The 27,586-nt window shown below is 43.8% G+C and overlaps 1 protein-coding gene across 2 annotated transcripts in view; it reads left to right on the top strand.

The window, feature by feature from the left end:
• The first annotated feature begins 2,198 nt into the window (after window positions 1-2,198).
• LIAT1 (ligand of ATE1) overlaps window positions 2,199-27,586 on the top strand; it is a 100,591-nt gene continuing 75,203 nt past the window's right edge. Inside the window, exons 1-2 of one of the 2 annotated variants that reach the window (XM_069971216.1) lie at window positions 2,199-2,429; window positions 15,903-16,277. In XM_069971216.1, coding sequence (XP_069827317.1) covers window positions 2,285-2,429; window positions 15,903-16,277 — 520 coding nt within the window. In that variant the 5' untranslated portion in view covers window positions 2,199-2,284. Of the gene's footprint in view, window positions 2,430-15,902; window positions 16,470-27,586 lie in introns of those variants that run through there. The other variant, XM_069971215.1, reaches the window with a different exon arrangement.

Below are 27,586 nucleotides of genomic sequence, written 5' to 3'. Positions count from 1 at the left end.
GCCTGGACTATTGATTTCTGCAAAAAAAAATTTCACAACAGTGACACTTTAAAAGCAGATCTAGCTGGCAATCTGGGTACATTAAAAATACCCGTACATTAATGAGAGTGTCAGGACGGCGAGGTAGGGATGAGACAAGACAGTGCGCCCTAAGTCTGAACCCACCCACTGTCCCTACCTACTTGCCTCAAAGGGCCCAAGGCAGCCAAGGACAACAACGAAGGCAGTCCCTGTTCTGGTGTAAGTGTAACACAGAACGAGACAGACAAACAAACACAATAAAGGACAGTCAACAAGCCAAAGTCAGAACCAAACGGGCAGCGCAGTACAAAATCAGGGAACAATCGTATAGTCAAAGGTCAGGCAGGAGGTCAGGTAACAGGTCGAGCAAGCAGAGGGATTAGGAACGGAGATCGCAGGAAAAGAGAGAGGGAGCTGGGATCAGGGTGTGAACCCTAATTTCCAGCGATCAGAAAAAGGCTGCTGGCTCTTTAAATACAGGACGATGAGCCCGGACCAGAGCGCAATTGGTCCGGACTCCTTAGTCCTGACCAACAACACATGTAAAGCTGCAAGCTTAGTGGCAGCAGCTTCTGCCACTCAGCCTGAGCATAACCAGGGCCGCTGTCGGGTATCCGTGACGTCATGCGACCCGGCCGGGAAGGCGGCGCTGCGCTCCAGCCAAGGAGGACGTCGCTGGAGCGTGTTCAGGTAAGTTCCTGACATTATCCCCCCCCCCAGGAGGCGTCTCAGGACCTTTACCCAATAGACCAGGCTTTGCGGGATTGCGTGCGGGAAATTGCTGAACCAGACGTGGAGCATGCATATCCCTACCAGAAACCCACGTACGTTCCTCTGGGCCAAAGCCTTTCCAGTGGACCAGATACTGTATGGAACCCTGTGCCCAGCAAGAAGTTAGAATCTTCTCCACCTCGTATTCCAACTCCCCCTGGATGACCAGTGGAGCAAGAGGAGGATGTTCTCTTATGTTACTGAATTGTCAGCAATTTGGAGTTTTTTTGCAAACCATGGCAGAACTGTAGCCAGGAGACAATGTATTACTGAATGTATACGTCTGTTTTAGTGGCCTTGGGCCCCGGGCTACTGCCCAAAGGAGACCTACTATATCCGCTACTGTTAGTCACTGTGTCTGCACAGCATGTAGGACTTGGGGACCTTTTACACAGTCCCTTATGGGGCCATGTATGGACGCAAACAATCGCAGATCACTTATAGTCACTTTACAAGGCAGCCAGGCTGTACAAACAATGGTTGTATGTTCATGTGGCTATTAACAAGCAGTGTTATTGGCTGCACATCTGTTCAGACAGAGAGACGGGTGTCCAATAATGATACATATTACTGGTGCACAAAATATCAAATCAGCCAATGAGTGGACATTTGCTTACTCATCAGCTGATCTCTGGCTCTTTTACACAGGCAGCATTCAGCAATCGCTAGCAATTATCGGCCATGTACAGGGGCCTTTATTGGGATGTGTCAATACAGTAACCCAGTTTAGGAGCCCAGCCGGGCATCAGATGTGTTGAGCCCCCCCCTTCCAGCTGTAGCACCCTAATGGGAGTGCAGCCTGGTAATGTTAAGTTTTCCGCTCAAAAAGAACTTTTGATATGTTTCTGCCCATAGGAATAACATAACAAAGAGCATATGCTTACCTCTCCGTGCTCCCTGGTGTCCTCCTACGGGTCCCCTGTGTCCTGCTGAGTGACAGCCCGCTCAGCCAATCATTGGACGCAACACTGGCACTGGAGACCCATAGGAGGACACTGGGGGAGCGCAAAAAGGTAAGCATACACTGTTTGCAAGATATTTTTGAGTGGAAACCCCCTTTTTAATGAGGTAGTCTGGCACTTTTAATGTAGTACTTATGTTCCTTATCCAGGGATAGCTCTGCAGCCACATTACTAATCTGTGTGCACCATAATTTATATAACAAATCACATAATAACCTGAACCTCTCCCTACATCACTGTAGACAGAAGCAGCAAAAAAATGAATATTATAGCGTCAATCACATCTCACAGTCTATTGGAGACCGATCTTATCGGTGACCGGTAATGAGCGCTGATTTCTCTACAAATATTTATCTGCAATGTGGGCGGTGACCACTGCACAGCCGGCGCTATCACTGTGGGGACTGTAGACACCGCCCTCACCCCGCCCGGTTTCCTAGGAGACGCGTCCTACTACTCCACGTGTTTGATGGGATGCGGGGAGCTGCATGGAGGAAGAAGAGTCCCAGGAGCTGAGCGCATAGGGCGCTATGGAGGCACCGCAGGACGGTCAGCGCGGCAGAGCAAAGCCGAGGAGTAAACCAGGCAAGGACTCCTCCAGGCTGAAGAAGGGGAAAAGCTCCAGCAAGAAGAGGGGCCACGTCTCCAGCACTCCGTCCACTGCGGATGAGGCGGGTGAGCTGCTCACTTACCCGCAATTCTGCTCTTCTTAGGTTATTATATTGGCTTATACCATAGTTATGTCTTTATATAGGTAGGCTTTAGCACAGATTGCTTTTTATTATACTTCAATAAATTGTTCTGCATAGCCTATGTATTCTTGTGATATGGGGCAGGAGACTTCACTATAGTATCTGTGAACACAGTGCCTATACACAGCAAGGTGCCTATTCCTTTTATAATAATAGCTATGTAAGGACCTACATGCAGGAGTGTTTTACTACAAACTGAGAAATTTTACAATTTAACTTAATCAAACTTAGATTTGAACTTTTATATTTTTCAATACTGGATATTCATGTCTGATTCTGTTTAAGAAACACAATTTTATCACCTTAGGTTAACATTTGAGAGGACTTACTTAAAATTTGTAAAAAATAAAAAGTTTTAAATCATATTTAAAAAAAAAAAAAAAACCTTAAAATAAAGCCCCAATAAATGTTTACATTACCTACTTTCCCATTATACAAATAAAAATATAAAAGAAAAATAAACATATATATCATAGCGTGCGGAATTGTCCGATCTATTAAAATAAAACAATATTGTTCCCGCGCGGTGAGCGACGTAAAGGGAAAAAGAAAAAAAAACACCAGGATTGCTGATTTTTTAATTATATATATCAGAAAAAAATGTTTATAAGAAGCAATCAAATTTTTTTTTTTTACACCAATCTGATACTAATAAAAACTAGGGATCAGGGAGCAAAAAAATTACACCTCAACCCACCATGTAGGTGGAAAAGCACTATGGCTCTTAGCAGGCGGTAAGGAACATTGCTTCAATTGACCTGGAAATCCGGGCATCAATGATCTTTGGTCATAAATGGGTTAATGTTCAAGTTCATTAATAACAGTCAGTTTACAACGCACGTTATTTGCAGTTATTTTTACATTGTGTGAACATCGCCTAAACACTTAAAAAATATATTAATCCTTCATCAGCCACTCATCTCTCTGTAATAGATCTGCAACCAATGGCTGTCTAAAAGGAAGGGCTGCATGAGCCACCTAGAGATGTTCATGCAGTCCTGACAAGCGGATCAGTGCTCATTTAGGGTATATGCACTCAGAGTAAATGTGGCGGATAACTCCACGGGGATTCCGTCGCTTATCCCCGCATGCTCCCGCTTGGCTCTCCGTCTGTCCCATAGACTCCATTCTATAGTCAGGTGGATTCTGCTGTCTGCTCAAAGAATTGACATGTCAATTCTTTGGGCGGACGATGGAATCTGCCCAAGCATAGAATAGAGTCTGTGTGATAGGCGGAACTTTAAGTCGGAGGGGCTGGGGTGGGGTTGTATAGCGGCGGAGAGCAGTGGAATCCTCGCGGAGTTATCCGCCACATTTACCCTGTGTGCATATACCCATTGATTGTAGGTCAGGCAGCCTTATTTCTGTAAAGTGCTGCTAGCTGCATGAATGCATAGGCCAGTACCTGGTACATAATGAACCTTTTTTCCCCTCCATAAAGTCTGTGTGATTAAAAAACAAAAAACCTTTTCATACTTTGAAGTCGGAATAGACTTGGCTATGTACACAGTTATCCCATTTACATGTGCAGGATAAATCCAGCCCCAAACAGTAAGATCACTTTGAGTGTTTGTTCTAGAAATATGAGACGTTCTCTTACACTAGAAGTTCACTGTTCCGTTACTATTTATATAAAAGAACGGCCATTAGAGACTGGATAAGTGTATGTATACTTAACAAAAGCTAACTATATAATGGGATTATTCTGATGTTATACTATAGTAACTAATATCTGTCTGTATTTTCATGAAGAATACAGACCCATTCATACCTATGGGTCCTTATACACATCTGGAATTTGGTGTAATTCACCCGTAACTTTAAAGGGGTTGTCCAGGCAGGGTTGGTTTTAGTTATATGCATGGGGAGGGGGTGATTTAAAGTGTACCTGTCGTTATACCTTTCAAAATCTAAACCAAAAGGAGATGTGATATAAAGCAAGTTTGCAATATACATTCATTCTTTTTTTTTTTTTTTTAGTTATCATGGAAAACACGGCACTTCCTGTTTTCTGACTTTTTTTTCCCAAAGAGTCAGAAAGCAGGAAGTCCAGCGTTTCCCAGGCCATCTGAGCGCTCACAGAGAGAAGGCAGTCATGTGATTGATGTATACATTAAGCCGTGACTCTCTGTACTGGCCGGAATTCCTGTGTTTAGTCTGTTTTTTTTTCAAGCAGCTCAAGTCAGAAAATCTGCTTCCTGGAAACTGGACCTGGATTTCTGGTAAGTACAGCTTTGTTTTACAGCACGATAACAACAACAACAACAACAAAAAAATGTATGTAGATTGCAAACTTACTTTTTATCACATCTACTGTTGATTTAGACTTTGAAAGTTATAACAACAGTAACACTTTAGGAACCTGTCATCGGGGACGCAGGCACAGAGCCCCCCCAGTGCAGCCCCCGGATACTTACCCTTTCTGACAAGTCCCGCTCCTGGAGCCGGTCCAGGGACAAAGATATCAGTGCCCGAAGCCGTTCGCACACACGGAGCCGTCATTCTCTATGGGCGTCGGACTCATCTCAGAGGTGCGCGCACACGGCTTCGGGCGCTGATGTCTTCGTCCCGGGACGGCACTCATCGTAAGTATCCCCGCTAACAGGTTACCTTTAAAACAGTAACCTGTACTGACCTTCCTTGTCGTCGCTGCTATTGTACCACTTCACGCCCTACATGGACAGGAAACAGTAGCATAGAGGTTAAAAAGCCCTACAAACCAGCAGTGTATTATAAATAACCATAACTCTGGGCCGTCATGGAGGATTCCTAGAAACCAAATTAACAGTAAGGGCTAATGCACACATCCGTAAAAACCTGTCCATGCATAGGCAGTGTCCTGGGGAATGGATCTTGTAGCTCCCAGTATCATGATTAATTATGATGTCGGGAGCTCCGATACTGTTTGAAAGTTCAGGCTAGTGTACTGACACAGCCGCGCGGCTGATTTCTGTGGTGCAGTGATGGAGGATTCCCAGAACCCGAATTACCAAGAGAACTAATCATTTTTTTAGTTATATTCCTGGGGGGTGTTAACCTGCACTGACCTCCCTGGTGCTGCCAGTATTGTACTGTTCCATCCTCGCTGTGCAGCTGGTTCTGGGGTCATAACGTCACAGGCCCTATTAGCCAGTCAGCTCTCTGCTTGGACAACTCCTTTAGGGTATGTTCACACTGAGGAATATGCATAGAATTTAGAACGGATTCCACGTCCAGAAGAACGCAGAATTCTCTTAAAACCCTTCCTGTAAAAAAAGAACATTTCATTTTTCTATTGCGTTGAATGGGCTTTCCGCTTATTCATTCAAATGGCGGAATTTCTGTCAGGAAAATTCCATCGAGGATCTGCATTCCACCCAAAGAATTGACATATCAGTTCTTTTGGGCGGATTCTGCTAGAGGAATCCTATAGAAGTCAATGGGGCTTGAATTTTGCTTAACATTCTGCTTGAATTACGCTTGCATTCCGATTGAATTTCACTCGAATTCCACTTCTGTTCTGCCAGAGATGAATAGGTGAGGAATTTCAAGCAGAAAATTTTCCTCTTCAATTCTTCGCCTATTCTTCAGTGTGCACATAGCCTTAGTGAAGAAGAGGCAATAAAAATCACCACTTTTGACATTTGGGAAATTATAATATTTTCCACCTCAACTATAGGACTATTATGAATTCGCAACCCCGCCTAGGGTTTGCTTGGCAATACTTAAAGCGACTCTGTACCCACAATCTGACCCCCACAAACCGCTTGTACCTTCAGATAGCTGCTTTTAATCCAAGATCTGTCCTGCGGTCCATTTGGCAGGTGATGCAGTTATTGTCTTAAAAAACAACTTTTAAACTGGCAGCCCCGTGCCCAATGGGCTTGGGCTAGATTGTGTATGCATTAGGCTGACACACCCTCTCTGTCCCTCCTCCCCGCCCTCCTCATCATTAGGAATTCTCCAGGCAGATTGTCTCCTATTCCTCACCTGTGTAAGCACGGCACATGGGCTGGATCGTTAAGCAGCTGTGCAATGTTCAGACAGGAGGGAATGTTTCAGTGGCATTCCTAATGATGAAGAGGGTGGGGAGGAGGGATGGAGGGGTTGTGCAAAGTTAGGGCAAAGATCCTCCCGTTTGGCACAGGGCTGCAAGTTTAAAAGTTTTTTTAGGACAATAACTGCATCACCTGATGAACCAGGACAGATCTTGGATTAAAAGCAGCTATCCGACAGTACAAGGGGTTTCAGATTGTGGGTAAAGAGTCGCTTTAAAAACGGACGGCACACAAGTGGTGCCTGCGTGTTTGTCAGTTTTTAATGGATGTGGGGATGAGGCCCAATATATGTTGTATTTTGTTTCAGTTCTTCTTGTATACTAAGCGGAAGATTTGCAACCTGATCAAAAAATGATTCCACTAACAATGGTCTGATATTTATTCTGCCAAAGATTATCAAAATGGCTTGTTGAGACAAGCTTAGACAAACATGAATAAATGGATTAGCTTAGGCCATCATAGTCGCCAGTACAAGATCTTTAATTACTTTACAATTGCTATTCACAATAGTCGAGTACTGAAAGTGCGTCTCATAGATTGGCAACTCTTTCCTTGAACACAGTAAACAAACCGACTTAACTATTCAGCTCTTTAGGTATGATGTAACCTCTTAGGCTGCATTCACACGTTCCGGGAAGTTGTCCGTGTTCATGGATCCGTGTGCACAGACAATTTTACAGCCCATTGCTTTTTTATTGGGCTGTTCAGACATTCCGTGATTTCACGGATCCGTGATCTGTTCCGTTTATAAATAGGCCATGTCATAACTCGGAACGGAAGCACGGAACGGATTCCCCATAGAAATCAATGAGATCCCTGTTTTTCACAGATGTACACGGATGTGACATCCGTGTTCATCCGTGAAAAACACGGATGTGATGTAATCAATGTAACTTAAAATACTTTAAAACAGATTCATGAAAAAAACGCACACGGATGCAAAACAGATGAAAAACGGACTGTTTTGCACGAATCACGGAGGTAGCTAGCAGACCACAATCCCGGACCGGGAAAATCACTGAACATGTGAATGCAGCCTTAGTCTTGTGCTAAAACTGAATCAGTTGTGGATTTGTTGCTTGATTCTACTTGTCTTGTGTTGCCCATGTCCAGAGGCTGTATGTACTATTGCAGTACAGCTCTATTGAATTGAATGGGGCTGTGCTGCAAACTGCACAACCTGTTGATAGATGTGGCACTGCTTACCTTCTTCTGATCATCTCCTTTAAAGCTAATTTGTCAAGTGATTTAGGCTGGGCGGGACGTCCAGACGCTGGGAGCCTAGTAATGTATGCACCGGACAGCAGGGGGTTAACGGGGCTGCCGCTTACATACTCGCAGCGATTGACAATTCGTCTGAGAGTATGTAATCCTATTGAAACTGACAGGAGAGTTGCAGCATGAAATCCGCTGCAATTCTGTTATATGTGAATCCACCCTTAAACCTACAGTGTCTGTTCCCCAGATCTTCCCTACTGCCCTCGGTATTATAAATGCCCCCTGGCTGGATTTCTAATCATTGCTCGTCTGTGTTGCTATGGCACATGTGCACTGTTTAGACAGGTGATGAATAGAGATCCTACCTGGGGGCATTCATAATGATGAGGAGGGTAAGGGAGGAACAAAGGAGAGGAGTCGCAGACCTGGGGCACAGACACTTTAGGCCACACCAGTATGACACAGCGCTGCATGTTTAAAAGATAATTTTTTGCGCTAACCAAGGCATCAGATGCATTTTGAAAGACATAACCAGTAAGGGAACACCCCCAGGCAGGATTTCTCCTATTCATCACTCAACTAAACAGTTCACATGTGCCAAAGCGACACAGGTGCAAGATGAGTGATGAATAGAAATCAACAGCAGATGTGATATAAATCAAGTTTGCAATATACATTCATTATTTATTTTGTTGTTATCATGCTGTAAAAAAAAAAAAAAAAAAGCTGTACTTACCAGAAATCCAGGTCCAGTCTCCTGAAGGCTAGTTGAAAAAAACAGACTAAACACAGGAATTCCAGCCAGTGCAGAGAGTCACGGCTCGATGTGTCCATCAATTACATGACGGTCTTCTCTCTGAGCGCTCAGATGGACAGGGATACACAGGACTGTTTCCTGTTTTTTAGGGGTAAAAACAGTCAGAAAACAGGAAGTGCTGTGTTTTCCATGATAACAAAAAAAATAAATATAATGTAAATTGCAAACTTGCTTTATATCACATCTACTGCTGATTTAGATTTTAAAAGTTATGAGGACAGTGACACTTTAAGGGAACATCTGACACAGATGTTAATTAAGCCTCACATATGCAGTAATTTCTACTACAAATCTGCCACATATGACCATTCCTAGAAAATGTAAAAACATTTCACTTTTGTTACTATTTTGTTCCCAATATTCCTTTATAACTCCTATACTAATACTTTCTTTCTCACCATTGCAGTCTTCTCAGGCGCAACTATTTTCTTGATAAGACCAGTAGGTGGCGCTCAAATCATGTTTTTCCTGTAAATGTTACCCATGTGGATTGCACTTCATTACTAATGTTAGTATTTCAAGTGAGGTTTGCCACTTGGGCATTTTTTATATACACTTAACACTTCATAAAAAGGCTGTGATTGTTCATTGTTGCTTGCTGATTATATCCTCTTTTTCTCTTTTGCTTTGGAATGAAATATCATAGTCCTATAGGGATTCTTTTCAGAGATAATTTCCCAGTTAATGTTCTGTATAGATGCATTAGCACAGTAAAACAAATAAATGCATATATATATATATATATATATATATATATATAGTGGTGCCTTGGATAACAAGCATAATTTGTCCCGGAACCGTGCTTGTAATCCAAATCACTCTTAAACCAAAGCAAATTTTCCCATAAGAAATCATTGAAATGCAGACAATTTGTTCCACACCCCAAAAAATTTTTTTTTTTTATTTGGAATGACATGTAGAACAGATTAAACAAACAATGAGAAACAGATGAATATGTGATATTATAAGTTACTGTATAGTATAGCAATCATCACAGGGTGTATAATCGTAGTAATAGTAGTAGTAATAGTAAGTGCATAAACCTGAAAAAACAGCAGCGGTTTGTAGATACAGGATGGAACTGCAGATCTGTAACGCCTGGAGTAGTGGATCCACTGGACCGTCACTAGCGATAGCACTAACCTCACCAGGGAGCGGAGTCTAAGGGGCCGCTGGTTTTCACCAGAGCCCGCCGCAAGGCGGGATGGACTTGCTGCGGCAGGCGACCCCCAGGTCGCTACCCCTGGCTTGGTTGCTAGTGACGGCAGGCGAGGCGTGGCAGGAGCAGTAGGCAGGAGTAGTGCAGGCAGAGGACTGTAGACGTGCTGGCAGGTGGCGGACAGGAGTCAGGAACAATGGGAAGGCAGCGGGCAAGGACTAGGGACAGGGACTGAAGACAGGAACAAGGGACAAGGACTAAGGTCAGGAACAACAGGGAGCTGGGACAAACGCTATGGGAAGCATGTAGAGGCTCCAACCCCTGTAGAGGGGCAGGGCTGGAATTTATAGGAAGTGATTAGAGCACCTTCCAATAAGGGACGGACTGGCCCTTTAAATCTGAGACAGCCGGCGCGCGCGCGCCCTAGGAGACAGTACCCCCCCCCCTTTGGCCTCCCCCTCTTTCTTGCCTGCAGATGGAGGCAGATCAGTGATGAAGTCCATCCCTATGTGGCGAGGGGATGTGGATTTGCGGATGAAACCCTTCTGTAAGTTCTCCCGGATGTAGGAGGACATGGCCTCAGTCTCGGGTACCGAGAGAGGGTACACCCGGCCTTGTGGAGGAGAAGTTCCAGGAAGGAGGTCTATGGAACAATCGTACGCCCGATGAGGTGGTAGAGAGTCCACCTCCGTGGCAGAGAAGGCATCAGGCAAGTCTTGGTATTCCGCCGGTAGGCCGGATAGAGGCTTGGCGGGGTCGGGTGACAACATAGAGTACTTGGGCTGAGGTGACCTCAGACACTGGTTGAAACAGTCCTGACCCCAACTAAGAATCTTCCTGGTTCTCCAGTCCAGCTTAGGGGCATGTAATTGCAGCCAAGGGAGTCCCAGGAGGATGGTGGAAGAAGAATGGGGCAGGACGTAGAAGGAGATCTTCTCCAGATGTGAAGTGCCCACCTGGAGGACTAGAGGTGCGGTCTGGTAGTGCACATGGTCGGTAAGAATCTCGCCCGTGACCGAGGAGATAGTCAGGGGTCTGGCTAGTGGGGTCACGGGTAGCCGCCATCTCTGGACCAATGTAGCTCAATAAAACTGCCTGCTGACCCAGAATCGAGAAAGGCAGCAGTCTGGTGAGTTTGTCCTGAGGGTGTCTGGATGGAAACTGGCACAGACAACTTTGGAGAGGTGGCATTCACACTTAGGGAGACCTCTCCCACCGGACCTAGGTGCTGGCGTTTCCCGGACGCTTGAGGACGTTGGGGACATGTCAGCCGAAAGTGATCCGAACCACCGCAGTAGAGGCAGAGATTCGGCTCCAGACGACGAATTCTTTCATCAGGCGTCAGGTGAGCCCGTTCCACCTGCATAGGAATCTCAGGAGTCGACTGGGACACCGGAACGTCAGGATTCTGGAAGACCGGCGCTAGCTGGTGATGGCGACGGGACAGGCTTAGTCGCCGTTCATGCCAGACCTCCTCCTCTCTGTCAGAAAAACGAGTATCGACCCTGGTGGCCAGTAGGATGAGTTCGTTCAGGGAGGTAGGTAGGTCTCGGGCGGAAAGCACGTCTCTCACCCGACTGGACAGGCCCTTCTTGAAGGTGGCTATTAGAGCGGCCTCATTCCAGTCTAATTCTGCCGCCAGGGTGCGGAACTGGATGGCGTAGTCACCAACAGAGGAGCTCCCTTGAGAGAGGTTAAGGAGAGCAGTTTCAGCTGAAGAGGCACGGGCAGGTTCCTCAAAGACGGAGCGAAACTCGACTAGGAAGGTTCGGAGATTGGCAGCAACAGGATCATCACGGTCCCACAGTGGCGTGGCCCAGGCCAGAGCTCTACCCTCCAATAGGCTGATGATGAAAGCCACTTTAGAGCGCTTGGTGGGAAACTGACTACTTAAAAGTTCAATATGCATGGTGCACTGAGTCAGGAATCCTCTGCACAACTTGGAGTCACCAGAGTATTTGCTTGGGAGAGCCAGTCGAAGTGTAGAAAAAGCAGCAGGAGGTGGTGTGTGCTGGGCTGTAGTATGCTTCTGTAAGGCAGCAGTGAGTTGCTGGATCTGCTGCGACTGTTGCTGGATTTGTTGCGCCTGTTGGGCGACCACTCGGGCTACATCACGGATATCAGGCACCTCGCCGGGATCCATGGTTGGAGCCTACTGTAACGCCTGGAGTAGTGGATCCACTGGACCGTCACTAGCGATAGCACTAACCTCACCAGGGAGCGGAGTCTAAGGGGCCGCTGGTTTTTTACCAGAGCCCGCCGCAAGGCGGGATGGACTTGCTGCGGCAGGCGACCCCCAGGTCGCTACCCCTGGCTTGGTTGCTAGTGACGGCAGGCGAGGCGTGGCAGGAGCAGTAGGCAGGAGATAGTGCAGGCAGAGGACTGTAGACGTGCTGGCAGGTGGCGGACAGGAGTCAGGAACAATGGGAAGGCAGCGGGCAAGGACAAGGGACAGGGACTGAAGACAGGAACAAGGGACAAGGACTAAGGTCAGGAACAACAGGGAGCTGGGCCAAACGCTATGGGAAGCATGTAGAGGCTCCAACCCCTGTAGAGGGGCAGGGCTGGAATTTATAGGAAGTGATTAGAGCACCTTCCAATAAGGGACGGACTGGACCTTTAAATCTGAGACAGCCGACGTGCGCGCGCCCTAGGAGGCGGCGACGCGCGCGCCGGCCGGCACAGCGGATGACGGGAGCGGGGCGAGGTAAGGCGCCCCCCGGGGCCGAACTAGTAGCAGCTCCGGGTCCCTGTACATGGACCCCGGCAGCTGCATGGAGAGGTCGCGGCGGCGGTCTGGAGCACGGGACGCCGCCGCGGCCGTGACAAGATCCCCATAATGCAGTAGCGTAGTACAACAGGCTAGAATAGAGAAGCAGGGCTGCTGTCAGAGGTCTGTGTGGTCACATAACAGCAATGGGGGAGGGGTGTGATCAGCATGGACCAATCAGGAAGTGAGAATCACAGAGCTGTGCAGGAGGACAGTGACAAAGACTTTATATACAGCAATGTGAATGACTGGGTGTGAGTACAGGCACATTATAGCAGCAATGTGTATAGCTGAGTGTGAGTACAGGCACATTATAGCTGGAATGGAGAGGATGGAAAACACAAGGGCTGACAGAGACTGCAGGGAGCATGAAGGAATGAGCGGGACAGATGTGATCACATAAATGCACTTTCTGTCTGGGGAGAGAGGGGTTACAGCTGTGAAAAGATTACCTCCACAGTCTTGTCCCCTGATGCAAGCCCCAGCCTGAAGTGGATCTGCTATGATTTGGAAGGTGAAGGAGACTTCCCGGGTCAGAGTACAGGGCTGTAGACCCCGCTATGTAGGCCCATGCCCCTCCGCTCCCACTCTCCCTCCCACCCAGTACAGGGAGCTCTTAAACCAAAGCAACTCTCCTAAACCAAGTTACAATTTTGAAAAACTGTGAGCTCTTAAACCAAAATGCTCTTAATCCAAGTTACTCTTAAACCAAGGTACCACTGTATGTATGTATATATATATACATACATACATACATATATATATGTGTATATATATATATATATATATATATATATATATATATATATAAAATTATTTCTTTTGTGTTTTGAAAATAAATTAATATTATGGAAGAGAAAATGCTTCAAATTACTAAATTCAAGGTAAGTATGCAATATATAGTCCCACATGACGAAATAGCTTATTCAACATCCTGTTCTAAAAATGTATTATTGATTATGGAGTTCAACCCATTTTACCAGCTGTAGAGAGGCCTCTAATAGGTCTCGCTACCTGTCAATCATCCCCAAAGAGCAGACTAACAGGCATGGAGCCATGACTAGTCATCTGGGGGTGGTTGCATGCCCAGATGACTAGTTGCCGACCCTCTCCCGGTCTCGCACTGGAATAAAACTCCTTTTTCCCTCATGTAAAGCTACTGCTGAAGACACAATTGGTAGCCTTGGGGAGTTGCCCAGTAGATCTATACTGTGCAACTGGGAACCACATCAGCACAATTGTGCTGATAAGTTCCTTTTAAAGGGGCTCTCTGGAGGGAAAAATGATTTTAAAATTAACTAGTGTCAGAAAGTTATACAGAGTTATAAATTACTATTTAAAAATCTCAAATCTTCCAGTACTTATCAGCTGCCGTAAGTCCTGCAGGAAGTGGTGTATTCTCTCCAGTGCTCGAAAGCATCGAAAACCTCTCCTGTTCTGAACAGTTTCTGACATGGACAGACCTGGCAGCAGAGAGCTACGTGTTACACTGGGAAGAATACACTTCCTGCAGGACATACAGCAGCTGATAAGTACTGAAAGACTTGAGATTTTTAAATAGAAATAAATTACAAATCAGTATAACTTTCTTACACCAGCTGAAATTGAAATAAAAAAACATTTTCCATTGACTACCCTTTTAAAATCGACAAAGAAAGTTTGCCCTGGGGAGCTTTATTACATAGGTTTTCGTGACCACAAAGCTGCATGCCTTACATTACCAAGCGTCGTGTCAACAGTCAGATATGTGGTATGTGTAAAATTATATTCTGTGGCAAGGCAAGAAGGAAACTGAAGAAAGGTATAACCTACCTGCATTAGTCGCAACCTTGGGGGGTGCACAGTTCAGGTTAAAACATACAGACTTGGGGCTCAAAGGAAACCACCATGACCACCTGGAAAACAAGCAGAGACAGCAACTTGGAGAAGATCAGGCTGATTGGCATCATACCCCACTTCTCTCCTATGCTGTAGACTCCCATATATCTCTGTATCTTTTCTGCCCAAAGGATCCTTAACCTGATAGCCCAATACCCCATAGCCCCAGGAATCTGTATATCTAATACTAATATACATACTAATTGCTGCACATCGTTCCATATCCCTCAGTGTGTATGTTATTACTAATATGTATCATAATTATATATAGTATCCACATAGAAACACAGCGGCCGGCACTACCTGGCATCTGGCGGGTGGAGGTAAGGAAGGTAGGATAGATGTGCTAGTGAGAGTGTGATTGCTGACCGGTGCTCACTTCCCTACAGTCCGTATATAATCCACAATGCAGTATAAAAGAGATACAGGGGGGCACTCTCTGTCCAGTGAAACTTCTTTATTTCAATCTCAGGCTAAAATCATATTGTAGCATACAGGAGCAGGTGGGGGACGCCACATGCTTCGGTTCGTTACAGCTGTTTCACTGCACATGCACACGCTTCATCAGACATTCAAGTTGCACTGGACGGTGAGTTTCTTTAATACTACATTGTGGATCATGATTATATATGTTTTCAACTGCACCTTTATAAAGGGGAGGGATAGAGGAATTAAGTAAGGGCCAAGAGGAAGCGCATGTCAGCTTAAAATGGGCGCCTCCCTGGCATTGTTCTATGTAGTGGAGGTACACCTGGACCTTTTTCTTTGTACCGTTTGTTAAAATTTATTTATCCTTATAAACCAGAATGGGGAACCTTCAGAACTCCAGCTGTTGCAAAACTATAATTCCCATCATGCCTGGGAAAAGCTAAAGCCTTGGCTGTCCAGGCATGACGGGAATTGTAGTTTTGCAACAGCTGGAGGGCCGAAGGTTCCCTCTCCCTGTTATAAACCTGTGTGACAGAAAAGATTATATATACACAAATCTGTTGTTTGTTATTTTATCCTGAGTTTGTTCCCACCACTACTTAACTCTATAAATGGGTAAACCATCAAAGGGGTTGTCCAGCGAAAATCTTTTTCTTTCAAATCAACTGGTTTCAGAAAGTTATATAGATTTGTTATTTACTTGTATTTAAAAATCTCCAATCTTCCCATAATTATCAGCTGCTGTATGCCCTGCAGGAAGTGGCATATTCTTTTCTGTCTGAGACAGTGCTTTCTGCTGCCACCTCTGTCCGAGACAGGAACTGGAACAATTCCCATAGAAAACCTTTTCTGCTCTGGAGAGTTCCTTTCTCGGACAGAGGTGGCAGCAGAGAGCACTGTGTCAGACTGAAAAGAATATACCACTCCCTGCAGGACATACAGCAGCTGATAAGTATGGGGAGACTTGAGATTTTTAAATAGAATTAAATTACAAATCTATATAACTTTGATTCTCGCTGGATAACCCCTTTTAATGTGCCATACATAATTGAGGTAAATGACTAATCATTACAGTATTACTTTTACAGAAAACAGTCGACCGATCGTTCCTTCATCATCAGAGCTGCAAACAACCACAATAAATGACTCCAGGGACAAGTCAGATGAATGTAAAATCAGGAAAGAAACAGAATCCGCCGGTTTATCTACAAAAGTCCAGGAATGTCCTATAAATGAGAGCTTGAGATGGGAAGGAGTCCTTGAAGACCCTGTAGCAGAAGAAGAGCGAATCCGCCAATATAAAATCAACAGGCGAAAGCGTTATTTGTTAGCTGCCCAGAAGTCTTCCTCTTTGCCCTCGACAGGTCTTAAAGAGTCACTATCTGAAGGTCGAAACCACGATCACTGCAAAAAAGTTGACAGTAAGAAGCAAGCCTCTCCAGAGAATTCTGTGGAACGTACAGGTGACTTAAGGCTAAGCTCTCCGATATCACAGCTGCCATTGCTTAAAAACATATTGAGAAATGGTGTTTAAACCTATATAAATGCTACCTTAAAGATCAGGCTAAAAGACAGCATGTAAAGAACTGAAAGGAACCTGGAAAATTTTATATTTTTGGTGTCTTTGGTGCAAAAAAACATTTTTCCATATGCTATGGAATTATTATCCTTCATTTATATTGAGTGAAATTGCACAAATGTATGCGCTTGTTTATTGTAAATCATGCTAAATGGATATAAAGGTAGAAGATGGGGCATACCAGTTGGGGGTCTAGTGGTAGCGAGTACCCAGAGCCCTGGTGCCTTTATGGGCCCCATAGGAAGAAGGTAGTATTATAAATGGCACAGGCTAGACATGGGGCCCAGTTACAGATCTTGCATTGGTGTACTTTTATTAAAGTATTGTATTGGCCCCCCAACAGTTATACAAATCACCAATATACACTTATAATGGGAAATGCTTATAAAGTGCTTTTTTCCCTGCACTTACTACTGCATCAAGCCTTCAAGAAGCAGTTCAGGTTTTGGGTTTTTTTCCGCCCCCCCGGGTAGCCGCTGTCATGTATACTTACAGAAGATGATCGGTGTCCTGTTCCCGTAGGTCAGTTCCCATCCTGCGGTGCCGTTAAAATCGAGCGCGCGCACTTCCGCCGGCTGCTTAGAGTCCTCTTCTCTGACCAGTGATTATATGCCGGAAGTCACTCGCTTCCATGCATTCGCTATGGAAGCACGTGACTTCCGGCGTTCAAATTACACGACGGAGAAGAGGAGTCACAGCGCCGGCGGAAGTGAACGTGCACCCGATTTGATGGCACCGCGGGACGGGACCGGAGCTACGTCGCGGGACACTGATCATTTTCTGTAAGTATACATGACAGCGGCTACCCGGGGGGCCGAAAAAAAAAAAACAACTGAACTGCTTCTTTCACTTCCTGGATAAAATGGTGATGTCACGACCCGACTCCCAGAGCTGTGTGGGCTGAGGCTGCTGGAGAGGATGAAGGTAAGAGACTTAGTGCTCTGTGTCCTTTGAGGAGATATCAGCAGGTTAGATACTTGATACTACCTTGATAGTTAAAGGGGGTTAACTTGATAGTTAAGGGGTTTTCCAGTGCTACAAAAACATGGCCACTTTTTCCAGAGATAGCACCACTTTTGTCTCCAGTTTAGGTGTGGTTTGCAGTTAAAGGGGTACTCCAGCGGGGGGGGGGGCACTTTTTCGCTGGGACCAGGGACAAGTTGGCTGAGGGAAAAAACGTCCACTCACCTCCCTGGTTCCAGCGGCAGCTCCCGCATTGTGGCGCTGCGGTGCCCGGTTCCCGGCCGCTTCCTGGTGTCTAATGCGGGCCCGAGACGAGACGTCTCAGGTCCGCTCAGCCAGGCAGTGAAGGTGGCGGGATCCGTTTCAAGTCCGCTCAGATCCAGCCTCCTTCACTGACTGGCTGAGCGGACCTGAGACGTCACATTCCCACAGCTGGGAACCGGGCACCGGAGCGCCGCTATGCGGGAACCGCCGCTGGAACCGGGGAGGTGAGTGGACGTCTTTTCCCTCAGCCACCTCATCCCTGGTCCCAGTGAAAAAGTGCCCCCCCCCCGCTGGAGTACCCCTTTAAACTCCATTTACTTCAATGGAACTGGGTTACAGAACCTGCAACCAAACTGGAGACAATAGAAGTGCTGTCTCTGAAAGAAAGTGGCCATGTTTTTGTAGCGCTGGATAACCCCTTTAAGCTTCCGATCCGGAAATACTGAAACACCCTTTTAACTCCCATGCATTTTAGATTCCATAAAGCACACAAACGCTTATACACCAACCGGAAACCAGTATAGTTATGATGTGTGCACCTCCAACATGACTACTTCCAGCAAAGGAAATTGTAAACATGAAAAAATGTCCAGAACCCCCTTCCAAATTCCAAATAAATACCCAAATTCACCATCTTGTTTGCCAATTTTTGACAAAAGTTATAGAGCCATATCATATGCTGTGCTTGACCCATCAACGTCTTGTCACACCCAATGGGAGAGGGATCTAGATATCAAAATCTCTGATAATGAATTGGCCATATCCTACAGCCTTATTTGTCTATTATCTAGAGGTTCTACTCATCTTGAACCTAGTAGGAATTTTTTTTACTGTTGGTATTATACACCTTGTAGGCTAGCTCTGATATATCCCAATGTGTCTAACCTGGGCTGGGGCTGCAAAAAAAGACACCCAGGTACAATGTTTCATGTCTTTTGGACGTGCCCACTCCCGACCTCCTTCTTGTCCGTAATTATAGACCTGATACAGTATCCAATTGCCTGCCCACTAAGATACACTATCCTTTGTATAGGCTTGGCTGACTTACCAAAAGATGAGCTAGGTTCACACAACGTCAAAAAAAGAGAAAAGACATCCATTACTGCCGCTATTTAATTGACTTCAATGCAATGCATTGAAGTCAATGGAATGGTGGACGTCCAATGCACACAGTGTATAAAATAACGGGCGTTGTCCGCGTGGTCGTCAATGTCAATTATGTGAATTATTTTCGGACGTGTTTTGCAAACAGTGGACGTTATTTTCTAGTTGTTCACACACAGTTTTTCTTTTTTCGCCGTCCTTTCTCCGTTCTTACAATTAACTTCAATGGACTTTTCAATTACAGACACATCCAAAGGCCCATTAGTCCACCTAAACTAGAATAATGTGCCAGCAGCTGTTATTGCACTGACAGGCGGCCAATCCTCAAAATAACGGACGTCATTTTAGACTCAAAATGATGGACATATTTTAAAAATTATAAATAAACAAGAAAAAATGTTGTGGGAACTTAGCCTTCTACTGTTCTGGTTCTTTCCAAGTTGTTCTTTGTATACACCTGTAATGCATACTGTTGGTGCAATACTATCTGGTCTCTGTATCTTTTATTTTATACATCTTATCTTTGACTAACAAAAAAAAAAAAAAAAAGTTACAAAAAAATGGCCAGAACATTTAAAAATAAAATTTTCTCTTTTATCTAAAAAATGCAACTAACATTAATAACATGTGACATTTCATATAACCCCTTAATGACCAGGTAAATGTTAGACCTTCACCACTTAATGATAAAGGACCATTTCTCACATCTCCTGTCTAATTGAAAGGGAACCTGTCCTACCTTCTCCTCCCGATGATGGTCCGGTTGCCGCTTCTGTTGAAGATCGCCGCCGGTGAACTCATTATGAGTCAGATGTCCACATGACACTTGATATCACTGCGCAGTCAGTGTCGCACTTACCTCAGCTCACTAGCATAATGAGCACGTAGACGAGTGGCAGTAATTTCTTGGCAGTCTCTCAGAGTATCTGAAGCTTTATTAAGGGGTAGGGTGAGTTCTTCTGCCTGACTGGTTATAACTTTGTAATGAGTTTTTTCATGATACATTCTACTTTGTTAGCAGTAATTTTTGGTTGATATTTTGAGAATTTGTAAAAAAAAATTTTTACAATTTTGCATTTTTCTTAATTTGAAGTTCTCTACTTGTAATAAACATGCTCTATAAATGAATGAATAATCCACATTTACAATACGGCTACTTTGTTAACATCATTTGGTAAATGGGCCTTTACTTTTTAAGATATTAGTGGGATCAGTTTAGCGTCAACTTTGGCTCCAAATGGGCAAATTCTGTTTTTGGGCCCTTTTACACACAGATTATCTGACAGATTTTTTAAGCCAAAGCCAGGAATGGATTTAAAAAGAAAAATATCTTAGGGCCCTATTCCACCGGACGATTATCGTTCAGATTATCGTTAAATTGTTCGAATCTGAACGATAATCGTTCGGTTGAAATGCAGTTAACGATTAACGACCGAACGAGAAATCGTTGATCGCTTTATAAGACCTGGACCTATTTTTATCGTTGCTCGTTCGCAAATCGTTCGGTCATCGTTCGCAATAGATACGAACGCAATAGCGAATAAATAGCGAAGAGAAACGATCGCAATTACGATCATAAGTAACGATTATCGTTCCATGGAAATGACCGAACGTTTTCAGGTCTTTCGCAATAGCGGTCGTTTGAGATCGTTAATCGTTAACGATTATGCAAACGATAATCGTCCGGTGGAACAGGGCCCTTAGTCTTTCCTTTATGACCTGTCCCCTGTTTATAGTCTGTTCCTGGCTTTGGCTTCAAAAATCTGTCAGATAAATCTGTGTGTTAAAGGACCCTTAAGTAGGGTTAATAAAAACTTCAGATATATTAGTGACCAGAAGAAGGAAAACTGCGGCATTACAAAAGTAAATAATGGGGAGAATATATTTGTTAATGGATATAAGATGGTCGCTGTCTTAATATCTAAATAGCTACTTCTGCTCAGTGTTTTCAGGAGGCCTTCAAAATCACAATATGCCTGGGCATAGCATTGCCTGCAGTTGTATGGGTTCAGTTCCAATGGTTTCAGAGGGCAATATTTCTGAGGAACTTGTCTGTTTAAAGTAAAATTAGGCAATGTGTCCAGTTGGTGTCCACCCGGGAGTTCTTAAAACTCTGAATTCAGAATTCTGATCAGTGATTGATCTGTATAACAATCTCTTCTAACAGGAAATGTTCTTGATTGGAGAACAGCCAATGTTATACCCATCCACAAGAAGGGGAGCAGAGTTAGAGGCCAGTATCTAATAATACCAGCCTATGGCAGCTTCACCTTGCTGGGGTCAAAGTGGATCTCTGTGCATGTTACTTACCCAGTCATGAGCCCATCTATGTAGTCAATCAAGAGTCACTTTCATTAGTCAATAAAACCTTTAAACAATCTGGCAGATATTTCTTGGCCTGGTTCTGAGGTTTTAACTTATGTGTCTTTTTCAGTGGTGGTCAGGTTTCTGGCTTCCTTACCTTGGCCATGTCTCTGAGTACTGAACATCTTGTACCTCTAGACCCTTTAGGGAGGTTGCAGTCCTGGAATATGATAGCACTGGAGGTTAATGGATTCCTGGTATATTCATTGGATACATGATACTGTCAATGACCCCTCTTTAACCTCTGTACATATGTGCCAATGCCATCAGTAGGAATGTATATAACTCTTTTTGTATGGCTATGTTCACACATCGTTCTTTTCAGCGTCTACTCTTCACTGCAGGGGCGGCGGCATTGCATAGCGTTATGTTAATGCCCGTTCTTTAGAACGGGCGTTAAAGTAATGTACCTGCCTATTATTTCCGAACGCTGTTCAATGAACAATGTCCGGAAATAGTAGCTGTTCCCACGTTGTTAAGTGAATGGCTAATTGATTTGCTGGCACACCCAACGGTGTCCAAAAATCATTGTTAAAAAAAGAACATTCCTGCAGCTGATACAGAGGTATCGGCTGCAGAAACGTCCTAAATGCAACCGGCAGCTTAACAGCATCCGTTGCTATGCAATATCCGTGAGAAAGAATGCGCATGAGTACGAAACGCGTCTGATTACTAGAGATGAGCGAACTGCTCGGACTTTTGGTCTGAAAGCAGTTTGCTCTCTCATCATGTCTTTGATCCCGGACGCATAGTTGCGATCCCGTGAATATGCGGCCAGGATATTCCAGGGAATCGCTGTTGAATTCCCTAAAATATCCTGGACGCATATTCGCAGGATTGCAACTATGCGGCCGGGATTAAAGGCAAGATAATAGAGCGCCGATGCCGTCGGACTTTTGGTCCGCTCATCCCTACTGATTACCTGTGGGGTTCCTGCACACTGGTGTTTTTAATGTTTTTTTAGTTATTGGAATAAAAAGCTTCGTTTTTCGAAATTGTTTGATGAAGGATACTTCTTTCATATTCTCCAATAGCATATAATTAATCAGTATATTCGATCTATTGATTGTATATTTAAACCACTCTGTACCCACAATGTGAGCCCCCCCCAAACCATTTGTGCTGTCGGGTAGCTGCTTTTAATCCAGGATCTGTCCTGGGGTCCGTTCGGCAGGTGATGCAGTTATTGTCCTAAAAAACAACTTTTAAACTTGCAGCGCTGTGTCAGGTTGGCATGGCCTAGAGTGTCTGTTCCCTAGGCCTGCGACACCCCTCTGTCCCTCCTCCTCACCCTCTTCATCATTAGGAATGCCCCTGGGCAGGATTTCTCCTGTTCATCCCTTGTCTGAACACTGCACAGGTGCTGGATCGTTGTGGCACATGTGCAGTGTTTAGACAAGTGATGAATAGGAGAAATCCTGCCATTAGGTCTTCCTAATGATGAAGAAGGTGGGGAGGAGGGAAGGAGAGGCGGTGCAGGTCAAAGACACTCTAGGCTACTCCAAGTTGACACAGCGGTGAAAGTTTAAAAGTTGTTTTTTAGGTCAATAGCTGCATCACCTGCCCAACGAACCTCAGGACAGATCTTGAATTAAAAGCAGCTATCTGACGGTACAATCAGTTTGGGGGGGCAGATTGTGGGTACAGAGTTGCTTTAAGTCCCTTAGGGGGCTCATAAAGTGTAAAAATAAAAAAATAAAGTGTTTGTTTTTTTTTAATTTTAAGGGTAGCTTCACACACACCATATTGCAGCGGATTTGATCTAAATAACTGCACATCTGCACCATAAAATCTGCTGCAGATCTGTTGCGGATCCTGTACGTGTGAATGTACCCTTAAAAAAAAACCCTCCATTAAAAAAAACTTTAAATTACCCACTTTCCCATTATACTATATATATATATTTGGTATCGTGCAGAATCGTCCAGTCTCTTTAAATATAACAATATTGTTCCCGCAAGGTGAGAAAAGTAATTGAATAGAGAAGAAAACCAACAGGATTGCTGTTTCTGCTAGAGGAATCCCATTGAAATTAATTGAGCTGTGAGTTTCTGCTCTGAAATTCTTCAGCGCAGATTCAGGTCCGAATTGGAAAAAAAGAAGGACTTTGATTAAATAAAAAATGAATTTGCGCAGAAATCAGCCAGAGGTGATTCCAGGCAGAACACTTTCCTTGCTGTTTCAGCGCTGATTCCACAGTGTGAACTGGCCCTTAGATGGCATTAATGACCTTTGGTCATAAAGTGGTGAAAGAAAGAGTCAAACTTATTTAATAAGTAAATCCAGACTTCATAATACAATAGCATTTTAGCCAAGAAGTTTAGTTTCCTAATGTCCTACGTAATGATACAAAATGAACACGGCGATGCTCTTGAAGAAAACACTTTGCTTCACTGAAGGTGACTAATCAATCTAAAAACCATGTAAATAATGAGCATATAACTATAGTTTGTGTGTGTTGCCCATCTCATTGTTTGTGTGTATTAACCCAGCTCATTGACATTGATTTCTGTTTTTTGGAATAAAAGAGGAAATTTATTTCCGCTATAAGCCGTGAGCCTCCTCGTGTTACATCCTGCAACCAGTCCTTGTGTCCTGAACAATTTCCCAAGAATCTGAATATCACTACTACAAGGTTTTAAGGGTCAAAAGGAATAACAAATTGCCAGTACATTTGGATAAGATGGCAAATGTATTAATAGACTTGTTTATTGAAGGTGCAGCCATATAGTATATCCTAATAATGTGGTCTTTCCTGAGGATCCAAGCCGGCGTTCTCTTGTTTGTGCCTCTGGTAACCTGGACAGACATGCTGCTAAAACAGTTAGCCAACTTCTACAGTATCTCACTGTTCATTTGTCCTCAGGGCCTTCTTGAGTAAATACTGCATCAGACCTGAACGTGCTCATTGGGAAAAGAAAGGGAAAAAAAGAGACAAAGAAATGCAAAAATCTGTTTAAAATATAATTCTGGATTTCTCATTAGGTTGCCTACTACGGAGACACAAATGGCATTAGGTTTTGTTACACGTTTTTACACATGTATACAGGAAATAAAATGTGGGCCTGCACTTCCAGATATAACTGATGGAATGTCTATTTGTCCAGTTCACAACAGTACTGGAGATGGAATTCACTGAATGACTGCCATCTTGTTAGCATCTTCTCGGAGAGGCTAAAGGAAGCACAAATAACTATTACTATACACGTAAGATGATACATGACGGGGCTTGTCAATGTATTTCCACTGCTTACTTTCAAGTTTATAACATAGTAAATATAATATGCTTATGGCTGGCAGCAAAGTATTTAGGTTAGATGCCTACAGTAGTTATTTAAGTTCCCTATGCCTTGAGTAGAAAACTAAAAATATACCTGTATACAGAGGGCAAAAACTAAAAATATACTGTAAAGAGTGCAAAAATGACCATGTGCATGTAAAGATAATATAAGCGTATTAACAATTAATAATAAGTAATACATTTTGTTTAGTTTTACTTTGTTTACCACTATATTGGTGGTTTCTGGGTATTTTGTGGACAGCGCTGACCTTGTAAGTACCTTATTTTTTTCTCTTTGTTTTGGGGTATTCTTTACATGGAGGCAGCCATATTGTCTGAACATGCTGCTCTAAAGGCCCACATACATCTTCAATAACTGATGGACAAACGATCATCTGGCCATCCTCCCCATACATAGGAACATGTAAACTCTATGCTGACCGGCCATTTCCTGTAGGAATGGCACATCAGCGCATGTTGTCAAAACGTAGCTGCGGCGGAGCAGGACAGGTAAGTATACATTACTGTTATGTCCCCGTAGCCCCAGCTGCCTGGCTAATTAAACATTTATCCCAGACAACTCCTTTAAGATACAGTTTCACTTTTCTTTAGTTTATTAAGAGCTAAATTTAATAATTCAGACCTGAGCTACAGTGTTTTGTGGTGCTTTTGATTGATTTTAACCCCTTAAGGTCAAAGCCAATTTTCGTTTTTTGCACTTTTGCTTTTTCCACTTTGTTTAAAAGGCCATAGCGCTTGCATTTTTTCACCTAGAGACCCACATGAGCCCTTATTGTTTGCGAAACCAATTGTACTTTGCAATGACCGGCATTATTTTTCCATAACATATGCTGCGAAACTGGAAAAAAAATCATTTGCGCTGTCAAATTGAAAAAAAAAAGGAATTTGTTTTGATTTCGGAGAGTTTTGCATTTACGCCGTTCGTCCTATGGTAAAACTGACTTGTTATGCATGTTCCTCAAGTCGTTACGATTACAACGATATGTAACATGTATAAATTTTCTTGTATCTGATGTCTTGTAAAAATTTCAAACCATTGTTAACAAATATATGTTCCTTAAAACCGCTCCATTCCCAGGCTTATAGCGCTTTTATCCTTTGGTCTATGGGGCTGTGTGAGGTGTCATTTTTTGCGCCATGTCTTGCGCCATGTCTATCGGTGTCTTGATTGCGCATATGCGACTTTTTGATCACTTTTTATTACATTTTTTCTGGATTTGATGTGACCAAAAATGCGCAATTTTGCACTTTGGAATTTTTTTTCGCTTACGCCGTTTACCGTGCGAGATCAGGAATGTGATTAATTAATAGTTCGGTTGATTACGTGCGTGGCGATACTAAACATGTTTATTTGTTTATTTATTTATATTTATAAAATGGGAAAAGGGGGGGTGATTTGGACTTTTATTAGGGGATGGGATTTTTTATTAATAAAAAAAACATTTTTACTTTTATTTTTACTGTAACTAGAAGTCCCCCTGGGGGACTTGTATATAAACAGCACTGATCTCTCATAGAGATCAATGCTGTGTATATACACAGCAAAGATCGATCAGATCGGTCATAGATTGGTATGGCCTCGATCGCATCGCGGGGGGGGGGGGGAGATCCATCCCACTAGACCCAGGGACAGGGAGAGCACAGCATCTAAGTGCAGCTGTCAGGTTTGACGGCTGCACTTAGAGGCTTAATTAGCCGGCTCGGCAACGGGACCCCCGCTGGCTAATAGAGGCACTGCCCGGCTGCACATGTCAGCCGGGATCAGCGCCGTTCAGAGCGGTATCCCGGTGGGACCCAGCTCTGAATACCCCCCGCGGCACCATGACGTATCAGATATGTCATGGGTTGCTAAGAGGTTAATCATATTACAGCTGTAGTCCACAAGACTTCGTTTACCCCTGGCCTTCTAAGATGGGGCTTCATTAGAATCAATAATATCCATTAGAACCAATGGAGTGGGTGGGGGTTTCCTCCCACTGGGGGCAGGCCGGCCATCTCCACTGCTTCACCCCCAGGCCGGTGCCCAGGAATAGAACGGTGCCGTACACGGGTACCAGGCCGCGGTTCAAAAAAAGGACCGCAGCACCAGCGTCATTCTATCCATGGGCAAAACTTAAAGGGAATGTACCTGATGGTACATTCACTTTAAGTAAAGTAAATGATACCACAAAATAACAGATCTAATCAGAATAATCCCATGTAGGTTGTTATGCACTCTCATATTGTCCGTTGAATTGATTCCAGAAACATTCTCACTCATAAACTTTTTAGCACCCTTAGCATTTTTCCTGTTTTGTTATATCACATTAATCAGTATGATTTATCATTCACCCATTGAAGAACTGTACATAAATGTTTATTTAAATGAGGAGGATATGAAATTAATCCTAGATCACCACCGTTCCCGTCTCTCCCGAGCTCAGGTTAATATTGCTAAGGATTTATCCTGTCTGTGCCCTTTACTGAATAACACAGTGAACACAATTGTTAGTCCAAACCCATTCTCTATCTCTAGTTAAAGGAAGTATTTCTCTGAATTAATACAATCTGTTTGTATGAACATGTAATAGTTGTATGCAAATTCCCTGATGTTAATTCATATCCAGAAAGATTCTTATGTATCTCAATCTTCTCGGCCCCATCGTCCCTCAGCAACAGATTACACATTACTCTAATGAGTCCCTTGTTCCCAATTTATCCCTATAATTTACTACAGGATGTTACAGTAATTAACAAATCTGAATATCTTAAGCTTTGTGCCAGCTACAATTTGACACTAGAGGTTTTCTGATCATATTAAATATACTCTTGCCTTATGCTACTATATAAAGTTATATATGTATGGTGGAAAGCGTTAAAAGCACGTATAACCTTACATATATAACTAAATTTATATTTCCTTTTATGGGGAACTAGGGGCTGAGAGCCCCCTATAGCACCGGAAGATGTCTCTTACCTTTCTCCTCTGTGCCGGTCCTGCCCTGCGTATACCTTCCTCCTCAGCGTCCCTGGTGCTATAGGGGGCTATGAGCAGGTTAGATTCGTCTAACTTGCTCATCGTTCCCCTTTAAGCTATTGTGGCAAAAGGACCACTTGGATCATTCTTCAAAAGAACAAAAAAAATCCTCGTCCCATTCACCTTGTACACTTACCGTCATTTCTGTTTTCCATTAACACTGGTATAAATGATACATAGA

The sequence above is a fragment of the Dendropsophus ebraccatus genome, chromosome 5 (genome assembly GCF_027789765.1).
Source record: "Dendropsophus ebraccatus isolate aDenEbr1 chromosome 5, aDenEbr1.pat, whole genome shotgun sequence".
NCBI lineage: Eukaryota > Metazoa > Chordata > Amphibia > Anura > Hylidae > Dendropsophus > Dendropsophus ebraccatus.
The sequence above is the reverse complement of the archived record's forward strand: the minus strand, read 5'-3'. Positions and strand labels throughout refer to the sequence as shown.